This window comes from Physeter macrocephalus, chromosome 13, assembly GCF_002837175.3.
Source record: "Physeter macrocephalus isolate SW-GA chromosome 13, ASM283717v5, whole genome shotgun sequence".
Lineage (NCBI taxonomy): Eukaryota > Metazoa > Chordata > Mammalia > Artiodactyla > Physeteridae > Physeter > Physeter macrocephalus.
Window position 1 is genome coordinate 81,965,410 of NC_041226.1, and position 18,939 is coordinate 81,984,348.

The 18,939-nt window shown below is 47.3% G+C and overlaps 1 protein-coding gene across 1 annotated transcript in view; it reads right to left on the reverse strand.

Moving 5' to 3' along the window:
- Window positions 1-18,939, reverse strand: part of CACNA1B (calcium voltage-gated channel subunit alpha1 B) — a 172,368-nt gene that overhangs the window by 112,752 nt on the left and 40,677 nt on the right. Inside the window, exons 4-6 of the mRNA XM_028497927.1 lie at window positions 13,432-13,523; window positions 11,501-11,653; window positions 9,164-9,354 (exon numbers count right to left, since the gene is read on the reverse strand). Of these exons, the coding sequence (XP_028353728.1) occupies window positions 9,164-9,354; window positions 11,501-11,653; window positions 13,432-13,523 (436 nt within the window). The remainder of the gene's footprint in view (window positions 1-9,163; window positions 9,355-11,500; window positions 11,654-13,431; window positions 13,524-18,939) is intronic.

Genomic DNA, 18,939 nt, shown 5'->3' on the forward strand with positions numbered 1-18,939 from the left:
CATCAACCAACAGGATGTATAATTGACATTTATACACATACTACACAACAACACATTATATACACATTCTTTTCAAGTGTCCACAAGACATATATGAAAATAGACCATATCCTGAGCCATAAAACAAGTCTCAATAAATTTAAAAGAACTGAATTTTTTTCAAATTTATTGTATTCTCTAACCATGATAGAATCAAACCAGAGACAAATAACAGAAATATAATAGAAAACTCTCCAAACACAAAGTAAACAAACTATTCTAAATAATCCATGGATCAAAGAGGAAGTCTCAAGGGAAATTAAAAAATACATTGAACTGGGCTTCCCTGGTGGCACAGTGGTTGAGAATCTGCCTGCCAATGCAGGGGACACGGGTTCGAGCCCTGGTCCGGGAAGATCCCACATGCCGTGGAGCATCTGGGCCCGTGAGCCACAATTACTGAGCCTGCGTGTCTGGAGCCTGTGCTCTGCAACAAGAGAGGCCGCGATAGTGAGAGGCCCGCGCACCGCAGTGAAGAGTGGCCCTGCTTGCCACAACTAGAGAAAGCCCTTGCACAGAAACGAAGACCCAACACAGCCATAAATAAATAAATTAATTCATTTAAAAAAATACATTGAACTGAATGAAAATGAAAATACAAGATATCAAATTTGAAAGACACAGCTAAAGCAGTTCTAAGAAGGAAACTTATAGCACTAAATACATACATTACAAAAGAGGGAAAGTCTCAAATCAATAATCTAAACTTTCACCGCAAGCAAAGGAAGAGCAAAACAAACCCAAATCAAGTAGAAGAAAGTAAACAGTAAAGAGAAAAGCAGAAATCAACAAAGTTGAAAATGCAAACAATAGAAAGCATCAATTTTTGAAAAAGTTTGTTCTTTGAAAAAAGTTAAATTGACATACCTCTGGCAATACTGACTAAGAAAAAAAGAGAGAAGACACAACTTACCAATATCAATAATGAAACAGGGGATTTCACTACAGAACCAACAAACATCAAAAGGATAATGAAGGAATACTACAAACAACTCTCTATACATTTGACAACATGGATGAAATGGATCAATTTCTCCAAAAACACCAACTACTACAACTCACCCAATACAAAATAGATAAATAGTCCAATAACTATTAAGGAAAGTGATATTGTGATTTTAAAACTTCCCCTACAAAAGGATAGACACATTGATCAATGAAATAGAATTGATGATCTAGAAATACACCCTTACATTTATGATGAGTTGATTTTTTTAACAAGGGTGCCAAGCCAGTTCAATGGGGAAAGGATAGTCTTTTCAACAAATGGTGCTGGGACAAGTGGATATCCACAGGCCAAAGAATGAAATTGGATCCCTACCTCACACCATATACAAAAATTAAATCAAAATGGATCATAGAGCTAAATATTACCAGCCAAAACTAGAAAACATAGGAGTAAATTCTCATAACTTTGATTAGGTAATGGACTCTTAGATACTACACCAAAAGTACAAAGTGAAAACAAAAACAGAAAAAAATGGACTTCATCAAAATAAAAATCTTTTTTACTTCAAATGATACCATCAGGAAAGTGAAATGATAACACACAGAATGTGAGAAAATATTTGCAAATCATCTGAAATATCTGGTAAGGGTCTAGTGTCCATAGTATATAAAGAAATCTTGTAGGTCAATAATAAAATGACAAATAACCCAATTTTTAAATGGGCAAAGGATATGAATACATATTTCTCCAAAGAAGATATATAAATGGTGTAATAAGCATATAAAAGATGCTCTACATCATAAGTCATTAGGGAAATGCAAATCAAAGATAAAATTAAATACCACTTCACTCCATGGCTGGTTGGTTAAAATTAAAATTAAATTGTAATTTTACTAGGATGATTAAAATTAAAAAGATAGACAAGTGTTGGTGAGGATGTGGACAATTTGGAACACTTGTGCATTCCTGGTGGGGATGTAAAATGTTGCAACCACTTTGGAAACCAGTTTGGCAGTTCTTCAAAAGGTTAAATATGGAGTTACCATATGACCCAGAAATTCCACTCCTAGGTGTACACCTAAGAGAAATGAAAACATATTCCACACAAAAATCTGTACACAGGGCTTCCCTGGTGGCACAGTGGTTGCGCGTCCGCCTGCCGATGCAGGGGAACCGGGTTCGCGCCCCGGTCTGGGAGGATCCCACATGCCGCGGAGGGGCTGGGCCCGTGAGCCATGGCCGCTGGGCCTGCGCGTCCGGAGCCTGTGCTCCACAACGGGAGAGGCCGCAGCAGGGGGAGGCCCGCATACCACAAAAAAAAAAAAAAAAAAAAAAAATCTGTACACAAATGTTTATAGCAGGATTATTCATAATGTAAAAAAATGGAAACAACCCAATATCCATCAACCGATGAAATACAAACAAAAGATGGTATATCCACACAATGGAATCATATTTGATAATAAAAGCAATGAAATACTGATACTTACTACAACATGGATGGACCTTAAAAACACAAAATCCCACATATTGTATGAGTCCATTTGTATGAAATGTCTGGAATAGACGAATATAAAGAGACAGAAATATATTAGTGGTTGCCAGAGGCTGGGGATGGAGGAATGGGAAGTGACTACTAATGGGTACAAGGTTTCTTTTTTGGTTGATGAAAATCTTCAAAAATGAGTAATGGTAATGGTTGCACAGTCCTGTGCACATACAAAAAGCACTGAGCCATTCACCACTTTGTGAATTTCATGGTAGGTGAATAAAAATAGAAGTGTTATATGAAAAAATAAAAGAAATCTCTAGGCCCAGATTATAGAATTCTACCAAACATTTTAAAAATAATTAATGCCACTTATGCACAATCTCTTCTAGAAAAATAGAAGAGGAGTAATTACTTCTCAATTCATTTTATAAAGCTTGTGTTACCCTGATAACAAAACCAGGCAAAGATAGTAAAAAGAAAGAAAGAAAGAGAGAGAGAGAGAAAGAAAGAAAGAAAGAAAGAAAGAAAGAAAGAAAGAAAGAAGGAAGGAAGGAAGGAAAGAAGGAAAGAAAGAGAGAGAAAGAAAGAAAGGAGAGAGAGGGAGGGAGGGAGGAACGGGGGAGGGGAAGGGGAGGGAGGGAGGGGGGAGAGAGAGCACATGCACCTCAACCTAAGCCTCACACTTCATACAAAAATTAACTCAAGATGGATCACAGACTTACACATAAAATAATAAAACTTTTAGAAAAAAATATAGGAGAAAATATTTAAGATTTAGGACTAGGCAAAGAGTTCTTCGATTTGATGCCAAAAGCCCAATCCACAAAAGGAACAATTGATAAACCGGACTTTATCAACATTAAAAACGCTGGTTCTTTCACAGACCAGGTGAGGAGTATGAAAAGACAAGCTACTGACTAGGAGAAAACATTTGCAAACCACACATCTGACAAAGAACTAGAATATATCTAGAATATATAAAAACTCTATAGTGAAAGAACAGTCCAGACCATGAGCAAAAGATATGAAGAGATATTTCACGGAAGAAGATACACAAATGGCAAATACATCATCAGCCATTAGGAAGTGCACTGAGATACATCTCTACACACTGTCAGAATGGCTGAAGTTAAAAACACCAAATACCAGTGAGGATGCAGAAAAACTAGATTATTCATACACTGCTGGTGGGGATGCAAAAGAATACAGGCCTCTGGAAAAGCGTTAATTTCTTAAAGAACTAAATACACAACTACTATACAACCCAGAAATTGCACTCTTGAGCATTTAACCCAGAGAAATGAAAACTTACATTTGCACAAAAACCTGCCCACAGATGTGCAGAGCAACTTTATTCCTGATAACCCCGAACAGAGACAACACAGATGTCCTTTAACAGGTGAGTATTAAACACTGTAGTCCACCCACACCTGGAGCACCACTCAACAATAAAAAGGAAGAAACTGCTGACACAGAATAATCTGGATGCATCTCCAGAGAATTATGCTGAGTGAAATATAGCCAATACCTGAAAGTCACACAGGGTACGGTTTCATCTGTATAACATTCTTGAAATGGCAAAATTGTCAATGCGGCAAAAAGATCAGTGGCGACCAGGGGTGAAGGCAGGAGAGAGGTGGGCGTGGCTATAAAAGAGCAGCACAGCATCCCTTGTGATGGAGCGCCTTGTGCCTTGACTGGAGCAGTGTCACTGCCCTGGTTCCGGGAGCTACTAGTTCTGCAGGTTGTTACCGGTACAGGAGAAGGGCAAAGCATACAAGGGCTCTCTCTGCATTATTTCTTACAGCTGCATTTGAACCTACAATTACCTCAGAAGGAAGTTTCATTTTAAAAAAAGCCAATTCCCGCATCTCCCTGCACTTACCTCCTCTTGCCCTGCTCCACTTCACAGGGAAAAGCCTTGAACAAGCTGACTATACTTGCCGTCCTCACTTCCATACCTCCTCCCTTTAACCTATGCATTCCAAGGTTTTATCCCCACTGCCGAAACGCTCTTGTCAAGTTTACCAGCAGCTCCTGCGACCTCTCAGCAACAGCTGATCTGGTCGATCCCTTTCTGGAAACTCTCTTTGCTCTGCTTCCAAGACGCAGCACACTCGCAGTGCTGCTCCTACTCCCCGCAAGCCCCCGCCTCGCTCTCTTTTGCTGGCTCCTTCTTTCCTACTTGGTTTCTGAATGTTGGAATTCTCCTGACAGCCAAAGGTTCAGACAAGGCTCCGTCTGTAGCCTTCTTTGCTTCTCCATCCACACATCCACACCCAAGCGATCTCATCCTCTCCCATAATTTTAAGCATCATCCATGACTCCAAACTTGCACCCTCAGCCCTGCTGTCCCCCCTGAAGCCCCTCTCATACACCCAACTGTACACTCGACATCTCCACTTGGATGAAGCGGTTGTCTAAGGCTTTCCAGGGCCAAAGCAGAGTTCTCAGTCTCCACCACGATGCTCCGCTAGAACAAAAATCCGCACTTACTTTGCTCCCCGTTCTCCCCTTCTCAGTAAAAGGCACCACCTTTCCCAACGGCTCCAGTCACACTATCTTTGATTCTTCTTTCTTTCACATTAAACATCACATCCAACCAATGAGCAGGTTGTGTCTGCACTAACTTCAAAATGGAGCCTTTGCACCTACGTATCTGAACGCGCCTTCCTCAGATCTTTACGAAACTAGTGCAATGAACAGATGCAGAACCACATGTATGTGACCATAAACCCACATTATTTACCTCCTATGGTTCCTCTTGTCAACTACAAATTGGCCCTCGCCATTGTCACTCGCCACCTACCTCTACAAGGATAAAGTCATGTGCTGCTGCAGCGGCTGGCTTTCAACACCCCCTGAAAGGAGTTCAGGTGGAGAGCTGAACTGAGGCCCTCTGGGCTCCGGGTGAAACTGGCAGAACAGGTCTTCCGACAGATGGATATTTTCAGGAGACAATTTCACGAGCCCAATTCTTGCATCTCCTCGTAGCTAGACACGCACTAAAATCCTTCACGGCGACGTCTGCCCCTCGTGACTGGCAGCAGAAACCTTCTACAGAAAATACGTGCTCGATTGCGTGGACCCCCCGCTTTACCCAAATCACATCTACACTGACCTTCCCGCCTGCCTCCGTGGAGCAGCTCCTCAGAGCGATCTGGGATGTGTCTCCCGGGTGGCAGGCCTCATTTTGCCCCCGGTAAAACTTCACTCGCGACTCTCACGTTGTGCATTTTTGTAAGTCGACACTCTGGACGTAGACATAGCCCAGGATGAAAGTGTGGATCGGTCCTGTGACTGTTCTGATAACTCTGGGTAATAGAAAACTCTACAACCACCTCAAGCATAAAACACAATTGAGCGTCCTGGCCCCGCTGACGTGCTTCGCACTGAGAATATCTTCTCTCCTCAGCGGGCCCGCGCAGCTGGCCGTTCTCCAAAGGGAGAGGACGGTGTGGCCCCTCTCTGCGCCCGACGCCGCACACTCTTCCTCCTTCCTGGGTCACTGACCCCAGCGCTATGGGGGCCGGGGGCGGGGGCCAAGCCCTTCCTCACACGGGGCTCACCGACCCGAGATAAGCCGCCGCTCAGACCCGGCGGCACGGCCGTGCGCTCTTCCAGAGCCCCAGCTGACCACACTTTTCAAAACCCAGACAGACATTTCTCCTCCAGGCTGAGGACCCGCCCGCCCACCACCGCCAGCGCTCCAGCAGTCGGTCTCCGGGTCTCTCTCGAGACCCCCTCGTCCCCTCCAGCCAGGATTAAAAGGGCCCCGGCTTCTCCCCAGACTGCAGAGGCGCTCACGCCCCCATGAGCCCCGCTGCGGCAGGCCTGCGGCTCCGGCCCCTGAAGGCACGTCGCTCGGGCTCCATCAAGGAGCATACGTCTGAGGGGACCACGAACGGACCCCTCGCTGGGCGGGGGTGTGGCAGGCTCGCCCTCCAAAGGATCCTCTTCCAAAGTCCTGTCTGATCTCCCGCAGCCGACCCTGTCATCCCTCAGTGTGGAGGATGGAGCCAACGGTTCTTGGCCAGCATTGCCCCCGGTAAAACTTCACTCGCGACTCTCACGTTGTGCATTTTTGTAAGTCGACACTCTGGACGTAGACATAGCCCAGGATGAAAGTGTGGATCGGTCCTGTGACTGTTCTGATAACTCTGGGTAATAGAAAACTCTACAACCACCTCAAGCATAAAACACAATTGAGCGTCCTGGCCCCGCTGACGTGCTTCGCACTGAGAATATCTTCTCTCCTCAGCGGGCCCGCGCAGCTGGCCGTTCTCCAAAGGGAGAGGACGGTGTGGCCCCTCTCTGCGCCCGACGCCGCACACTCTTCCTCCTTCCTGGGTCACTGACCCCAGCGCTATGGAGGCCAGGGGCGGGGGGCAAGCCCTTCCTCACACGGGGCTCACCGACCCGAGATAAGCCGCCGCTCAGACCCGGCGGCACGGCCGTGCGCTCTTCCAGAGCCCCAGCTGACCACACTTTTCAAAACCCAGACAGACATTTCTCCTCCAGGCTGAGGACCCGCCCGCCCACCACCGCCAGCGCTCCAGCAGTCGGTCTCCGGGTCTCTCTCGAGACCCCCTCGTCCCCTCCAGCCAGGATTAAAAGGGCCCCGGCTTCTCCCCAGACTGCAGAGGCGCTCACGCCCCCATGAGCCCCGCTGCGGCAGGCCTGCGGCTCCGGCCCCTGAAGGCACGTCGCTCGGGCTCCATCAAGGAGCATACGTCTGAGGGGACCACGAACGGACCCCTCGCTGGGCGGGGGTGTGGCAGGCTCGCCCTCCAAAGGATCCTCTTCCAAAGTCCTGTCTGATCTCCCGCAGCCGACCCTGTCATCCCTCAGTGTGGAGGATGGAGCCAACGGTTCTTGGCCAGCAGCTCTGGGCGCCAGCCTCACGACCCACGCCTGTCACTGCGTCGCGCGTCACCACGGCCCGGTGCCCCGCCGCCAGACTCCGCGGCGCCGTCCCATTGCGTCTGCCCGTCTGGCTTCCAGACCCCACCGGGCCTTGCTTCCCCAGCGCCCCCTGACCTGTCGCCCCTGCCCCTCATCCTCCTTTGTTTTCTTCACAGCAGCTTGCCATTACCAGGCCCTTATTTATTGAAGGCCTCCTGCCACCACTGTGCCCGCGGCATCTGCACCCAGTGGGTCCCCTGGAAATATGTGTCGGGTTAGCCTCTGTGGCCCTTCCTGACCGGCGCCTCCTGCCCCGAGGTCTGGCTCCTGCCCACCCCTCCCCTGGGGGCACAGGCCCACCAGGCTGAGTCACCTGGCCAAGCCCCACGGCACGAAGGGCTGTGGAGACCTGCTCACGCGGTGCCCCCCTCGCGAGGCACTGGCAGGGACGTGGCCAGCTCCAGCTATTTTTAGGGTTCATCTTTGTGGAAATTGTTCCTGGATCGGCTGCAGGAGAGAACAGCCAAGCTCCTCATCACCGCCCTTGTCTCCATTCCTCTTTTCCTCGATCAAACCGAGACAGTCACCAGACGCAGCTCCCGCTCCAGGGAGGGCTCTGGCTCAGTGGACCTCAGGCTGGTTTTTCCTTAACTCGCCCTCGGCCATCTCCCTGCTCTGCCAGCACTTACCGAGCGCCTGCTGCATCCCCAGCCCTGAGACGCCCGGGGGCAGAGAGCAGAGGGCCCCAGGCTGTCCCTTTTCTCCTGCCCACCTTCATGCCAGAAGCACGTGGCCGCTCCAGGGGCTGGTGGCCCAAGCCCCACCCTCAGTGCCCAAGTGACAGGTTCAAAGTGAAGTACCTCACACTCTAGGACAGCCCGTCCACAGCCCCCGAGCACAACACACCCTCTAGCTACCAAAACACAGCAGTCCACCAGCCAGCCCTTCCAAAATTCCTGTTTCAAGTGCACCTTCTTTCTCTACTTCCACTAACTTAATTGTTTTCATGCCCACAGCTCACAGAACTCTAGGGGGTAGAAGGTAGCTCTGTAGGGGTGAGGGGGTCATCACATAAAGAAGAGAGAGAGAGGTCTGCCCAGGAGTCGATGGCAGGTCCCCCAAGAAGAGCCGCAGGTGGAGGGGAGGCAGGAGTGAGATGGGTCACCAGGAAGCCCCCGAGGGTCTTATACCCAACTTCTGTCACAGGCACCAACCCCCGGACTGCCCTACACTGCTGGGACGGGCTGGCATCCTAACGACAGGGAACACTGGAGGAAAGAGAACCGGGTAGACTTAGCGGGAAGGAAACAAAGGTACACGACGCCCGTTCCCACCGCCTGGACCCCGGCACAATCCGGGAAGCTTCCCTGTGCTCAGCCCCGCTCCTCCCCTGTTCACCAGGCGGCCAGCTGCCGTCTCGGGCCAAGGGCCAGCGGACTAGCTTCTCCGAGCCTCTCTCCCATCGTCTGCACGCGGGGCTCTCGAGACAAGCCCACGAGTTCACAGGGACAGAGCTCCTCACGCCGTGGGCCATCGTCAGCAGCAGCAGGGGCGCCCTCTCTGGAACTTTCTTTTCTGACCTCCACCACCTGGCCCTCAGCTTTACTTTCATAAGAAAAGCTGTCCCGGGGGCTCCAGGACCCAGGTCAGTGGCCCCGAGGCGGAGCTGCCTGAAGGAGCCTGTGTTCCATCCTGTGGGGCGAGGAGGGAGCCTGGGGCTGAACAGAAGCTCCGCATCAGCGGGGCCCCAGCAGCTTTAGGGCCAAGACACAACTCACGCTGTAGAGGATGTCGGTCCAGCCCTCCATAGTGATGCACTGGAACACCGTCAGGACGGCGAACAGGATGTTGTCGAAGTTGGTGATGCCGAAGTTGGGTCCCGGCCAGTACTCCCGGCACTCGGTGTCACCCTCGCACAGCCGGGCTGGGGCCTCCTTGCCACAGGGGAAGTCGCCCACCGGCTCTGCGTCTGCGAGGAGAAGAAGGGAGCAAGGCTGAGCTCAGAGGCACCAAGTTCTCCACCCCCTGCTGGGACTGTGGGCCCCAGAGGCCTCATCACAGTGGGACGGGAATCAGGCACCGAGGGAAACTCTGCTTCCTGCCGCTCCTGCACCTGTGCCGGCTCTGTCCCCACACCTACGGTCTGCCCCCACCCACCCTCTCAGGAACCGCTGGTCGACCTCTCCTTCCCCACTAGAACCTGCCCATCACTATGTAAACATGCTGAGGACTCATTCATCTTAAAATCAAAAACAACAGACTCCTCACCTCCGACTCTTCCTACCACCAACACCCTGCTTCTCCCTCACAGCCACACCTCCGCCCCACTCCCCCGACGGGCAGACCTGTCTGTCGCGCAGGAGCCAGAGCCAAGCAGGACGCGGCGCTGTGGGCCCTGGTGCTTGTCAGGCAGGTCGACCCAACACGGGCCCAGGGTGCGGCCGGGCTCCAGGGCCCGGTCCTCACGGCACTGGCCCCCACAAAGGGGACGTGCTCCTGCTGGCCTGCAGTCTAGCTGGCAGCCGGGGACCACACAGAGATGTTCAAGAAATCGCAGAAAACCAGGGCTAAGCTCTGGAATAAGGGGGCAAGCAGCACACGTTAATCCCCTCCACGCCCAAAATCCTAACGAAAGGACCAAAAAAACTATTTAAAAAAACAAATGTATAACAACACATGGAAAATCCCTCCTATCAACAGAGGAGAAATTCTGAGGAATTGCTAGGATGGAAAGCAAATACTCCCAGGTTTAGAAGGCAAAACTGATGATCACACAAGTTTATTCCTTTCCCTCCAAATATCCTAGCAAATGCTCATAAAGAAGACTAGGAAGTCACTGTTGCCCTATTTGTAAATAATCATATTCTCTGTAAATAATGACAGTTTTATTTCCTCCTTTCACATTCTTGATAGAGTTCTTTTTCTTGCCTCACGTTACTGGCCACGACCACCAAGGCTACGTGGACCAGAAGTGACCATGTGTGTCTTTATCTTGTTCTTGACCTTAAAGGGAAAGCTCACAAAACTTATGACAAAGTATGATGTTTGCAGGGAATTTTAGGGAGTTTAAGAAAATTCGCCTTTATTTCCAGTTTGATAAGAGGTTTTTTTTAATTATGAATGATTTAAACTTTAATAAAAAAACTTTTTCTGCATTTATTGAGATGAACATACAGGTTTTCTCCTTTAACGTGTTTGTAGCTCAAGACACAAACCTTGGACTTCCCCGGTGGCACAGTGGTGAAGAATCTGCCTGCCAATTCAGGGGACATGGGTTTGAGCCCTGGTCCGGGAAGATCCCACATGCCACAGAGCAACTAAGCCCGTGTGCCACAGCTACCGAGCCTGCGCTCTAGAGTCTGTGAGCCACAACTACGGAGCCTGCATGCTGCAACTAATGAAGCCCGCACGCCTAGAGCCCGTGCTCCACAACAAGAGAAGCCACCGCAATGAGAAGCCCGCGCACTGCAACAAAGAGTAGCCCCCACTCGCCGCAAGTAGAGAAAGCCCACATGCAGCAACAAAGACCCAACGCAGCCAAAAAAAAAAGACACAAACCTTAGTGTCACCCTTAACTCTTCCCTTTCTCTTTCTCCACGTACAACTGCCCAGAAAACCCAGTTGGCTCAGCAGGCCTCAATGCAAAAGAGACCCAGAACCTGACCCGTTCTAACTGCCAAACAGCCTGGCTCAGAGTCCTAGCACGGCCTGAACCCACAGGAACCCCTCTGCACCACCGCTTCTCACTCCAGCCTTTCACTCTTACTGTTCCTCGTAACCGGAGCTTCTGGCAGGCGAGCACACAGGCCCCCTCTCACGGCACTCAGATCGCTGTCCAGGTGTCACCTTGGCAGAGAGGCCTCCCCCCAGGCCACTCTCTGTGACGCAGGCCCCCAAATTACTCTATTGCAAACACCTTTCTTGTTTCCCTCCTAGAAGCTACTACAATCTGTAATCATTTTATGTGTTTGTGTCTATCTTGTCTGGGTCCACCTCCTTTGTCTGGCATCTAGAGGGCACCCCCCACCCCGACCAGGGCCCAGAACACTGCATCTCTCCGAGATGAATGAGTCTGTGGTCCTCATCTGGGCGTGAGGAGCGCTGCTAGGCCTCACCTGTACTGTTGGGGAAACAGGCCTTGTGGAATTTGCCCATGTAGAACTCGAGGCCAATGATGGCAAACATGAGGATGGCGAAGAAGAGAAGCAGCCCAATCTGTAGCAGCGGAACCATGGCCTTCATGATGGACTTGAGCACCACCTGCAGACCTGGGGCCAGAGCAGGCAAAGCAGGCAGGTCAGAGGGCACAGTGGGCAGGGCGGGCAGGGGGCTGGGGGCGTGGACAGAACAGCAAGAGCCTGGGCGGCAGGGCTGAGAGTCCTGGGCAAGGTGTTGAGCAATGAGTATCCATGAGGCCAAAGGACAGAGCTGGGCCCTCAAAGTGGGGGCAGAGCAGGGAGTGGTGGGGAAGCAAGAAGTCTTGAGGGAAGAAGGACAGAACAGTGAGTGCCTGCATGGGGCAGAGCTGAGAGTCCTTGGGGAGGGGACAAAGCATAGGGTCTCGGGGCAGGGGGAGTGGACTGGGCACTGTCCCAGTTCAAGGGAGGAGCAGCGTGTGGGGTGTCAGTATGAAGTTCTGTGAGATCTCTGAGTCTGTGGAGGGCTCAGGGCGCAGCAACCGCAGAGAGCCCTAAGAGGAAAGATGAGGGAATCCTGGGAGCTGAGAGCAGGGGATGCTGGGAGGGAAAAGCAGGGGATCCTGGGAACTAAGAGCAGGGGATGCTGGGAGGGAAGAGCAGGGGATCCTGGGAACTAAGAGCAGGGGATGCTGACAGAGAAAAGCAAGGGATTCTGGGAGAGAAAAGCAAGAGACCCTGGGAACTAAGAGCTGGGGATCAAGGGAGGGAAGAACAGGGGATGCTGGGAACTAAGCAGGGGATGCTGGGAGAGAAGAATAGGAAATCCTGGGAACTAAGACCAGGAGATCCTAGGAGGGAAGAACAGGGGATCCTGGGAGGGAAAAGCAGGAGTTCCTGGGAACTAAGTGCAGGGGATCCTGGGAGGGAAAAGCAAGGGATCCTGGGAGGGAAAAGCAGGGGATCCTGGGATCTAAGAGCAGGGGATCCTGGGAGGGAAGAGCAAGGGATCCTAGGAGGGATGAGCAGGAGATCCTGGGAGGGACAAGCAAGGGATCCTGGGAACTAATCAGGGGATCCTGGGAACTAAGAGCAGGGGTTCCTGACAGACCCACCCCTCAGGGAAAGTAAAGCAGGGGGCCTACTCCTAGGGAGCATTTTACCACTGACCGCAGGGCATGAGTATGTCCAGACCAGAGGAACTGGGCAGAAGAGGCGGAACCCCACTATCCCCACTTCCAGCTTCACCCCAGCTCCTGGGTACAGGCCTGAGGCTTTGCCTGGCAGGGTCTTAGGGCAGAACACGGAGCCAAACAGTGGTCTTCCCTGCAGTGGGCTCGGGCGACACAGCCTCAGGGCCCTGCCACCCAGGCCCTGAGGGAAACCCAAACTTCCACTGGCTTGGAGGAACACGGGCACAGGCGGTCACCGGCCCTCAAGGTAGCCTGGCCACCCCCTGCCCTTGCGTGGCCTCTTGAGCAGCCAAGTCCCGGAGCATGTCTTAACCAGATCACAGGTCCCAACAGCCCTGCCCAGCCTGAGCCAAGACAGGTGGTCCTTTGCAGCCTCTGTATATGTTCTCAGGCATCCTGCCCCACCACCTTGGTCGATCTCTCACCTGCCCTTTAACCACAGAAAAAGAAGCAAAGAGCTGGAAATACAGCAGAGGGTGTGAGGAGGATCAAAGCTTCCACGTAGGGAAGCCAAGTTACCCTCTGGGTTTTCACGGAGTTGGGAGAGACTGGAGAAGGGCCGCTCCTCCCTTCTTCGTGCCTGGTTCCCCGGGGTCAAGGGCAGCAAGCTCAGAGTCACCAAAGGGCCCACTGTTAGGGCCTAACTGGCCATGACAGGGGTTGGGAGAGAGGTCAGTGTCCAGGAAGGCTGGGCCTGATTGCTTTTGCCAGACTCACTTGGAATCCCAGACACCAGCTTCAGGGGCCTCAGCACACGCACAGCCCGCAGGGTTCGCAGGTCAAAGTCAGTGCCAGCTGTGGCGAGGATCCTGGCAGGAACAAAGACAAGGGGGAAGTAAGGGCTTCCGCATGGAGTTGAGAAGAGGGCACGCCCCTCCCACCACCCATGTCCTGTCTTCCAAGAGCAGTGACACCTTCGTGCCTGTGTCCCCTGCTGTCCAAGCACGGGGGGGTGGGGGTGGGGCATATTAGGCAGGGGACGCCAGGAACTGAATTCAGACGTCCTCAACAGCAATGTTAGGAATGGCTTTTACCAGCATAACCATCCCTCCAGGCGTCACCCCGAGAGGACACCTGGTCTCTGATCCCTGGCCAGGCCTTGAATCTGTCCTAGAATTGAGTCCAAACCTGAACCATGTCCCCAAGCAACCCCAACTGCACTCCAAGCTGCCTCATGAGAGATGGTGACAGCAGGAGCAGGAGTAGAATGGAACTTGAGGGACTTCTGAACAGATGCCACATGGCCTACTCCTCACTTTACCACAGGAGAACACGGGAACAAACAGTGGGGAAAGTGAATAGAGGGTTCAGAGGACTCCGTTAGCATAAGAACATACCCCAATGTCTCCCATCTTAAAACAAAACAGAAAATTCCATATCTGCCTCCAACCCCAGCACATTTCTCTGCTCCCTTTGCTCCAAAGCGCATTGAAAGTGTCAATCCTTGGTCTCCCCACTGCCTTACCTTTCCGCCTCTCTTTAGCTTTGTCCAACTATGTTCTCACCCGCACCATTCCACTGAAATGTTTTTGTCAAGGCTTCTTGCCAATGGCAATGGTTAAGTCTCCTTCTATAAATGGTTTCTTCTCTTGCCCATTGGTCAATTCTCTCATTTTCCTCTTAACATCCTGGGAGTCCCTTCTAGGTCTTCTTTGCAAGCTTTGCCTCCTCTACCAGACTGAAAAATTAGATGCCTCAAGGCTCACACCATATAGGATCTGCCCAATAGCTTTGAATACCACGGTATGCTTATTACTCCCAATTTATATCTTTAACTCAAGTCTGGAACTTTGGGCTCATATATCCATCCAACTGCCTTTTTTAACATTTCCACTTGGATAGCAAAAAAAGCATATCAAACATTAATAAAACTAAAGAATTCTTTTTAAAACTTTAATGTAAATATTAAAACATGTACTTTTTTTAAGTTCAGAGTTGTTACACGATGGTGACTAAAGAACTTTTTATTCTTTCTCCCAATCTTGCTCCTTCCCCAGTATTCCCCCCTCTCTGTGAATAGCACTAGTCAAGTGTTTCATAAGCCAAAACCAAGACTTCATACCTGACTCCTCTCTCTCTTACACTCCACATCCAATTCACTAACAATCCTGTTGGCTCTACCTTTAAAATGCACCCTGGATGCTGGGTGAAAAAGGATTGTTGTCCCCCTACTCTAAATACATAGCAGCAAGGAATAAAATTTGAGATGCAGCTGGGGTAAAAAATAAGATAAAATGGTCAGGGGAGAAGAAAAGAAGGGCAACAAGAAAATCTATACAAACCAAAATTCCACAGCACATGAGAAAATCCAATACTAAGAGTGATATTCAACTACTAAAATCAACTATTGGAAGATTAATTTTGTTCAGATGAAATCAACAAATTATGAAACAAAAATAGGCAGAAACAGGTAGATGTTCTAAAAACTAGCTAGAAGTTTTGGAAATAAACAAATAGTTATTAAAGCAATATCAATAATAATAATCATACTCTAGGCTGGAGACATAGTTGGAGTGTATTAATGGTTTAGGAAATAGTACTAAGGAATCACTCACAGACATTGGAAAGACAAAGAAAAAAATGAAAGACAAATTAAGCGATATGGAGGTTAGATCATATATCTAACACACATCAAATGTAGGTTTCAGAAAAAGAGAACAGAGGGAACATGGTGAAGAAGCAACATTTGAAAAGATAACAGATGAGAAATTTCCAGAATTAAAGACTTGCTTTCTCAAATTTAAAGTGCATTACAAGGTACCAATCACATAAATAAAATACATCCAACTAGAAATGGTGTGAGGAACTGCAGAATATCAGCATAAAAAGAAAGTATTAAAGGCTACCAAAAAGAAAAGACGAAATATCTAGGGAAAAAAAAGGATAATTAAAAGGAGAGAAAACTTCATCACAGCAAAAGAAAAAATATGCTAGAAGACAATTAAGTAATACCTCCAAAAAGCAGCAGGGAAATAATTGACATCTTAGAACTTTATATCCAGCTAAACTGTCAATGAAGAGTGAGGGCAAAATAAACATATTTTCAGAGATAAAATAAGTCATCACCACAGATCTTCGGTAAAACATGGTAACTGAACCTAAAGGGAAAGCACAGTATACAAGAGCAATGGTAGGCACAGAAATTTTTTAAATAGTTAAATTTAATTAATCATTGATTTTTAAAATTATGATGTCCAATTTTTCATTATTTTCTACATGCAAAACTAACAACCTAGGCAATAATAAAGATATTTACAGGAGGGGTTGTTCCATGTGTAGTTGCATCAAATTATGTTACAGAGGCTAAATCACTCTTCATTGTATTAGGCCAGAGGATGGCAAACATTTTCTGAAAAGGTCCATTAGTAAATATTTAGGCTCTGTGAGTCATAGAATCTCTGTCACAACCACTCAACTCTATCATTGTAGCATAAAAGCAGATAATATGTAAATGAATGGACAAGGCTGTGTTCCAATAAAACTTTATTTATAAGCACAGGTTGCCAGACAGATGGGCTATAATTTTCTGTCCTCTGTGTTAGACAAATGTATAGTTATGAATATATGTTTAAAATGTTAAGGATATCCAGTAAATGGATAGAAATACAGTCTATTTCAAAACCATCAGAGGTGAAAATGGTATGTAGGGAACAGGTAATATAGAATATTTTGTCACACTACAAAAGTCAGGAAAAGACTCCCCCAAAACAAAGAAAGAATATAAAGAGAAAACACAGAATAAGATATTAGGCTTAAGTCCAAACATACAAGTAATAATAAGAAATATAAATGAATTTTAATTTCCTATTAAATCATACATGATTAGATTGGAGCTTTTGAAAGTCCAACTTTCAAAAAGTTGCTACCTACAAAAGCCATACCTGAAAAAAATACAGAAATGTCAAAAATAAACAGATTTTTTAAAAGAATATACTAAGTAAATGCTACAGAAAAGGAAGTTGGTATATAATACTAAAGACAAAATATAATTTAAAGCAAAAAAAAAAAATCCTAAGGCTAAAGAGAGATATAATGCATAATACTGAAAGCAAAATTACACCAAGGAATATAATCATCATTAATTTTTATGCACCCAACCTCATAAACTCAAAACAGATAAAGAAAAAGAATGAGAACTCCTCCAACATAGTGGAAGATCCTAACAAAGCTCTCATCAGAACCTGAAAGACTAAACACCAAAATTTAGTAAGGCTGAACAAGATTAAAACAGAATTAGCACCCTTGATCCATTTTATTGTTCTAATCTTCTATATCTTTCATATATTACCTTTATCTACCTACCTATCTATCATCTATCTATCATCTATAATCTATCTATTTTTCTAACAAAATGTGTCCCTAACAAATAGAAAATACATATTTTTAGGAGTACATGGGAATAGCTTTGAAAATATCCTACATCACAAAAGAAGCCTCAGCAAATTTCAAAAACTCAGTAACATATATTATTGTACTTCTCCAATTAAATAAGAATACTACTATAAAAACACATTTTAAAAAACTTGCACTATAGAAACCTTCAAAATGCACAACTAAATAACTCATTAATTAAAGACATTACCAAATATTTAGAACTCATCAACAACAAAAATACTACATATTATATGTGTGAGGTTCAGTCAAAGTGATGCCTTAGGGGAAATTTATAAACTTAACTGATTTTATTTTTTTTAAGATTAAAAATAAATAAACCAAGTATTGCTATGTCTCAAGGACCTTAAAAAAGAATAGCAGGGTAAATTTAGAGAAAGTAGAAAAATGGAAATAATAAAGAGTAGACATGGTGAAAATAGAAAATAGAGAAATAATAGAAAGCTGAATCTTTGAAAGTTTAATCAAATGAACAAGCTTCTGGCAAGAATAATCAAGAAAAAGAGAGTGTACACATGCATACAAAAGATACATATACAAATACACATAGTATATGCATGCATGCACACAGGTACACTTATACATTTGTGTGTGCATACATGTGTACACACATGCACAGGAGTGTATAAAAATACAGGGAACACAACTACAGACAGGAGAGGTTTTTATAATCACAAGAGAATATTATTAACAATTTTATGCCAATAGATGCTAAAACTTTGAGGAAATGGATATATCCTCTTGAAAACCAAGTTACCAAAAGTGACAGAAGAAGGAGAAAACCTGAATAAACCATGAACAATTGTATTAGTGTTCTATTCTGTAAAAACTTACCACAAATTTAGTGACTTGAAATAGCACCCATTTATTAGCTCACAGTTCTGTGGGCCAGAAGTCAGGGCACATCATGGCTAAATTCTCTGCTGCAGGCCTCACAAGGCTGAAATCAAGGGAACAGCCAGCTGCATCCTCGTCTGGAAGCTAAATTAGGGCAAGTGATGCTTTCCAGATCCTTCAGGTTGTCTGCAGAGTTCACTTCCTTGCCGTAGGAATGGAGTTCCCTTGCCTTGCTGTCAGCCGGGGACTTCTCTTAGCCCCTGGAGGCCACTCTCAGATCCTTGCCACCTGGCCCCTCAACAGTCCCTCTCACACTTCTACACTCTCTGACTATAGGAAGAGCCCAGTCCCTTTAAAGGGATCACCTGATGAGGTCAGCCCCACCCAAATAATCTCCCTTTTGGTTAACTCAGAGTCAACTGATTCATAACCTAACCACAGGAGTGATATCTCATCATACCCACAGGATCTGCCTGCACTCAAGGGGATATGGCTGTGCAGGTGGGCAGGCAGGGGACCAGAATCTTGGACCATTTACAAGAATTAATTTGGATTCAGTTTTCCTCTGCCAGAATATCAGATCCAGACAATTTTACAAGTGTGTTCTTACAAACATTCAGAGAACAGAAAATTATATGTTATACAAACTGTTTCAGAGAATAAAAATACAAGAAAAGCTCCCAACTCATTTTATGATGCTGGTATAATCTTGATATAAAGACTGGAACCATCCAATAAAGATGTGAAAAAAAAAAAAAAAAGACTGGAACCATAATTCAAAAAGATACATGCATGGGCTTCCCTGGTGGCGCAGTGGTTGAGAGTCCACCTGCCGATGCAGGGGACACAGGTTCGTGCCCCGGTCCGGGAAGATCCCACATGCCGTGGAGCGGCTAGGCCAGTGAGCCATGGCCGCTGAGCCTGCGTGTCCGGAGCCTGTGCTCCGCAACAGGAGAGGCCATAACAGTGAGAGGCCCAAGTATCGCAAAGAAAAAA